The sequence below is a fragment of the Habropoda laboriosa genome, unplaced genomic scaffold, assembly GCF_001263275.1.
Source record: "Habropoda laboriosa isolate 0110345459 unplaced genomic scaffold, ASM126327v1 scaffold387, whole genome shotgun sequence".
In the NCBI taxonomy this organism is placed as follows: Eukaryota; Metazoa; Arthropoda; class Insecta; order Hymenoptera; family Apidae; genus Habropoda; species Habropoda laboriosa.
Genome location: NW_017100510.1, coordinates 52 through 6674, shown reverse-complemented (window position 1 = coordinate 6674; position 6623 = coordinate 52). Strand labels below are relative to the sequence as shown.

The 6623-nt window shown below is 37.9% G+C and overlaps 1 protein-coding gene across 1 annotated transcript in view; it reads left to right on the top strand.

Moving 5' to 3' along the window:
* The window catches only part of LOC108576348 (MAP kinase-activating death domain protein), a 35731-nt gene extending 29409 nt beyond the window's left edge, over window positions 1–6322 (top strand). The window contains exons 30-32 of the mRNA XM_017939322.1: window positions 3865–3937; window positions 4132–4178; window positions 5184–6322. Of these exons, the coding sequence (XP_017794811.1) occupies window positions 3865–3937; window positions 4132–4178; window positions 5184–5552 (489 nt within the window). The 3' untranslated portion in view covers window positions 5553–6322. The remainder of the gene's footprint in view (window positions 1–3864; window positions 3938–4131; window positions 4179–5183) is intronic.
* Window positions 6323–6623: the final 301 nt, after the last annotated feature.

Sequence of the window (6623 nt, the reverse complement as noted above, 5' to 3'; positions counted from 1 at the left end):
GAGAACAGAGAGAGAAAGAAAAAAAGAATGGAAACAATCGACACGGTACAATAATTCGATAAACACGCGCGTTGTTATCTTTGGTACGAAGAGCATTGTAATTATAATTAGGGTGTATCTGAAAGGTGCTTCTCGAATCGTGTCGAACGATTAATCGTACGGCACGCGTGCTTTTTTTGTGAAAAATAAAAATTCCTACGGGGACGCTGTTGTCCGCGCGGTACAATAATTCGATAAACACGCGCGTTGTTATCTTTGGTACGAAGAGCATTGTAATTATAATCAGGGTGTATCTGAAAGGTGCTTCTCGAATCGTGTCGAGCAATTAATCGTACGGCACGCGTGCTTTTTTTGTGAAAAATAAAAATTCCTACGGGGACGCTGTTGTCCGCGCTTAGTGAAAGGCGTAATTTACACGAGACTTTTGAATTGAAATGTTCGATCACGTTTGTCGGTGATTTGTTCGTAACGATTTTAACGAAGTTTTGTATAGATATAAGCTAATAATATACTTCAGTTAATTTCTCGAATAACACAGTGGAGATTTTTAAGAATGTCAATATCGCGATTGTAAGTAAATTCGACTTCGGAAGCACTTTTTCTATCCACCTTTTCGATCGAATTACTCGCGAGCAGGTGAAAAGAATTTCGGAGTGCGGCCGTAGATGAATTATGTGCTGAAATAAAGAACAACCAACGTAGCGACACCCGTACAGCCTAACAATTCATTTCTTAACATTTTCTTTTCGGCGAATTTGAATTTACCGCGCAAAATCGGGTGACGGACACGGACGAAGTGAAGAAAAAGAAAACGTCAGAAGAGCAACAATTTTACTCGTTGACGTATATACCGTACATACTTCTGAACAAAGACAGTTTCATAGTGGTTATTTTTTTATTCTTTTTTATTATTTTCAGTCGAAATCGTTTTCTTCGTTAGGGATAAATAATTAGAGATGAATGTTTATGTTACGTCTCTAAGGGAATCTGAATGCACTGCATGAATGAGTAGATCTCGATATATATGTACGATAGAGAGAAGTCGCCCGCTTTTGCAGAACCATCTATAAAACCACTATCACGTTGCCAGTTATGTAGTAGAGCAATGGTTTCGTGCTATATAGTGATGTCTGATTTGATGAATGAAACTCCCACGACCCACGTGGAAAGCAACTCGAGAAGAAGTTTTACACACCAACCCCCACCCCCTTCTCCGACCTCCACACACACACACACACACTTTTACCGCAGTGTTTTCCAAACCGGGGAAAGAGAACTGTCGATTTTCCAAATTTTCTCTCTGACGCTGCATTTGGAATTGCAATCTTTGGAATGTGGTATTTTGAAGAACCGATGAGACTTAATTTTGGAAAGTTTGCAAAGGACTTTATTGAATTTTGGAATTTCAATTTTGGAATGTGGTATTTTGAAGAACTGACGAGATTTAATTTTGCAAAGTCAGCAAAGGATTTTATTAAATTTTGAAATGTGATATTTTGAAGAACTCGTGAGATTTAATTTCGCAGAGTTTGCCAAGGCTTTGATTTAAATTTTTTAGTATAGTAAAAATTCTAAAAGCAGAGGGTATTCTACTTTCTCTATGAAAACTCACAAAATCCATAGAACACTTTACCAATCAAAGATCAAACTCTCCTCAATTTTTCTAAAATTCTCTATGAAAAGACTCGTATAGCACTTCGGCTCTCCCTAATTTTTCCAGAATACGATAAAAGTTCTAAAATCACCATTGCCACTGAAATAAAAATCATTGCCCATTTTTTCTAATTAAAAGTTTGGAAAGCACTGTGCTACAGCATGGCACCGCTGTACACGATGTTTCGATCCTTCGAGTCCAAAGACACACGTCGCAATATTACCTCGCGTTCACTCGAACCAGTCAATCAATCGATCGTCGGAATCATAACTGTGCATCATTAAAGCAAATAAAGCAAAAAAAAAAAAGAAATGCAACCAAAAAAAAAAGAAAAAAAGAGGAAAAAAAAGATACTCAATCAACGGGACCGAATGTCCCAAAGTTCGCGCGTCCTTAGATTTACCAATTTGCACATTATAGCAGATCTTAATCGACGCTGAGCAATCGATGACATTTTTTATACATTTGATGAGTTTAGGCCATCTCCAGAGTTGCCTGCCTGCCGCTAAGTAACTACTTTTTTATAATCGCTGCGAATTTCAATTAGACGCTGCTCCTGTGATTAATATTCTTGTTGACAAATCCGATGTTCTCGCTTCTCTTGCGTTGTGTCGTTGGTGCGCATTGTGCAAGCCGGAAATCACAAACGGCCATTACTCGCGATATATATACATATATATCTATATATTTGCCGCAGCTTTTTTTTCTCGGCCGCTTTTATCGAATCACGCCGCTATATAATGGATACTTGACTTTTAATTAGCGGAGAAAATGATGCATGGTGTGCGCAGCTTTATCGTATCGCTGATTCCTGCATGTTTGTCGAGCGACGATCGTTCTTTTGTGCACGAATCGAGGAAGAGAAAATGATCGATCGGGTGCATGAAGACAATGGAAGAACCAAATCTGTCCCGAAAAATTAAGATTTTTCGGGAAATAAAGAATTCCCGAAAATTTAAGATTTCTCGGGAAATAAAGAATTCCCGAAAATTTAATATTTCTCGGGAAATAAAGAATTCCTGAAAATTGAAGATTTCTCAGAAAATAAAAAATCTCGCAAAAATTGAAGATTTCTGGAAATGAAAAATCTCCAAAAATTAGAATTTCATGAAGACTTCTCAGGAAATCAAAAATCTCCAAAAATTGAAGATTTTTCAGGGAATAAAAAAATCCCCAAAAATCAGAATTTCAATTTTCTTTGTTTATTTAGCACCTTTTTCTTAATTTGAGCAATCAAATGAGAATAATTGAATACAACTGATTCTCAGAGAGGAGGAAATTTCCTTTTCTTTGCAAATTAGATAAGAATAACGAGAAGTACATTTCCAAGAAAGATCGAACATCCTCGATTCGAGTATAACGGAACCTGTGCATGATTTTCGAAGATGGTTCCCTTGAATCCAACCACACTGAGTAGACTAACCGAGACACTTACGTTCGGAGAAAAGTTCGGCTACGGAGAACCACCGACGAGAACAACTGTTTCGTGAAAGTGTAATCAATAGTTTACGTGTTACCGCCAGCTTTTCTCTTTGATGTGTGTTGAACGATGTACAAGATTGAAATGACAAAAAAAAAAAAGAATCGAAAAGGAGACGGTACCAAGTTTCATTGAACTGTTGAAGAATAACACAACTTGCGTGAACGGAGCCATGAACTTTGGTACTGTTGGTCAAGAAATATCTCCGAAACTCGCATCGTTCACCAATTTACACGAAAATTCGAAATTTTTTGATAATTGAAACACTAAAAAAAATTTAATTATATCAGAAAATTTCAAAATTAATCACCTAAAAACAGTCGATATAATTCAAATTTAATTTATAATATTCTGGAATTTCTTAGTTTCAAACGGAAGAATCAAATGCGACTCGAGGAGACATTTCTTTGGCTAGAAATCTCGCTTTGGAAAAAAAAGAAAAAAAAAAAAGGTGCACTGTGATGCGTATTAGCCGATACGATAGTAACGTGAAACATGGACGATTCAGAGCTTGATCCCACCATCGAATTGAGCATTGATCTGTATTTTTTTTTTTACTCGATCGAACGTTCACGCCTTTATCCGAAATGTTGTTGGCACACACGGTTTCACATTGTCCGGGGCATAAAAGGCCATAGAGGAACTGATCACAAGTGTGCATGTACGAGTAGATCGCGAAATCGCTCCGTTTCAGAACCCAACTAATGCAAAACGATCGTGTTATTTTCAGTTTTTTGTAAGACTCGATCATATCCGCAAGTGCTTTACTCAGAAGAATGGGATCTTTGTATTGGAAGAATTCAGTGAGTAGTCTTTCGTAAATATCCCTGAAAAAAAGACACATTTTCTCTCCCCCAAATAGAACAAATTATATTTGAAAAGAGTACCTTTAAAAAGAACACGAAGAAAATATTTTGAATAATCTGTTTCCTAAAATAGCCCATTTTTGTGCAATTACTGTGATTCATTTTTTAACACCGACTTTTCTACATTTCAGATCCTAAAACTAGACAAGTAATTCAACGTAAATATAAGTCTCAAATGGTAAGTGTACCAAAATGAAATTTTATTGAATAATTGATACTGAAGTTTTTGTTACTTGTTTCTTATTCCATTGAACAAGTTCTTTTTTTTTTCTTATTTTTTTTCTTCAATCGCTTGTTACGTGTGATTCCTGTAGATTTAGAATTTTCTCTCTTTTCTTTTCTGCTTTGTCTATTAAAGTTACAACGACTGGAAGATTTTTGTGATACATTTTGATTTTGTGTACTGTGTAACAGGCTAATGAACTCTGCCACTGCATGCACAGGGTATTCTCCGTTGCCTTTACGTTATCAGAACTCTCCCCCGAGATTCAAGGCATCCCCGAAAACGACAATGCATGAAGGTTTAGTTATGATTTTTCTGTTTTCTCTCTTATGAACGTAAGTGTTCTAGCTCCTCTTAATCGAACTTTATTTCTTTTCCGCTTTAGAAACTTTCGTCAACATTCGTTTTCTCTATTCACCACTGATACCTCATAAAAAAACACGTAATCAAATTCACAGACACAAGTTTTCCTCCGAAAATCACTAAAACTCCGTAAGATATCAACTTCACACGAAGGAACATAGAAAAATCCTCAAATTAAAATTGTCTTCACTTCCCAGAACATCCTTCCACACCTCCAAAGTTAGAAAAAGCTTCAAACCTAACTTCCTTCACACGTTTCAGAGCATTTCAAGATCAATCTCTCCCAAAGATTATCTCCTTCGAACACACGCTTTACAACTGAAAGATTAACCGATACAACAAATTTAAAAGAATTCCAAACTTAACTTTCGTCACATTTCTCAAAAACCTTTCAAAGCCTTTCAAAAAAATAATTTCCCTCAAACAAGTACACCCGCGTTACAATTAAAAAATTCCATATCCGAATTCAACAATCGTCCCGTTCATAACCCCGAAACATAATCGCAAATCTAACAAGCAAAAACAAAAAAAAAACAAGACCAAAACATAACCTAGAAAGTGATCTACAAATACAAATATCGCTCGTAAAATTTGCAGGCAGATCAGATCTGCTACTCGGTACTCTGTGTGTTCTCTTACTTGGCCGCTGGGTTGGAGCAACGGAAGCAACCACCCAACCAACCCCAGCAACAACCACAACAGCAACAACAACAACAAGCACCTCCACAACCGCCACGATCACAACGTCAACAGCCACAGCAAAAGCAACATTATCAACCAACGCACCAGCAAACACAGCAACGTGCACAGTATCAGCAACAGGCTCAACAGCAGCAACAGGCTCAGCAGCAGCAGCAACAGGCTCAGCAGCAGCAACAAACACAACAGCATTCAGGTAGCAACACAGGCCAAAGTGGCCAGAGCCAGAAAACCACGCATTTCGATTCGTATCCTACGCATCACTGACACAGAGGCAGACACTCGCTCCCATTTGTGCATAATTACAATAAGTGTACTCCCTACGCTTGCCTACCTTGGGTGTGAAGCATCATTTCTTCTCCCCCCCCACTCTTCTCAACTAAAAGAAAAGCAAAAAAAAAAAACACAAAAAAAATCTCTAATCTAAACGAAAAAATCTGATCTCTTCAAAAACTCATTCAACGCAAGTAAAGAAAAAAGGTACGTACATACATAATTTGGAATATCGTTGCACGCGCCCTAGCCCTTGAAAAAAAGGCACACGAAAAATCATCCCTCCGATCGAATTCTGAAACGATCAACTCCTGAGTCTCATCGTCTAGCTAAACGTACGAGAAACTTCGACTTTCGCATTCTATTCGAGAAAATCGTTGCGAACAGACTCTGGATGTCTCGCGATCGATAGAACAGAGGGGAAGAATAGAGGGATTCGTGGCGGAAAACGCGAGACTGACGGGTTGGTGGGAAAGATCGACGAGATAACAACGGAAAAATAAAGGGTTGTAAATTTGGCGATAGATATATATCGAAACAATACGGAAAACGGAATAAAATTCGGCCGATCTGAACTTGGTGAAATATGGAAGAAAATAATAAATTGGCTCGATGAATCGCGACACGCGAGGCGCGTGTCGCGTTTGTAATTATTTGCAAAGCGGGAGCCTACAGGTGTAACAACAACAAAGGAACCGAGAAAGAGTTTAAGGAACATTCTCTTTTTTCTTTTTTTTTTTCGCTCCGAGTCTAACAGAGAGTAAGACCCGACGATTTTAAACACGAACGATACAATTAACGACCAGGTGGTTGGTTAATTGTATCTTATCGCTGATGTACAATGGATTCGAGTGGGTACTTGACGAGTAGAAAGAAGAGAAAGATAAGAACCGTCGCGAGTGAATTTAGACGTTTTTTTTCAATCTCGAAGAAAGAAAAAAGATGATGGAAAGAACAGAATTTTAAGTCTCTTCTCTCTCTATACAGGGTGTCCCGTAAAAAGTGTAACACCCGGAAATGGGGGGTTGCTGGGGCGACTCTGAACAACTTTTCCCTTGACCAGAA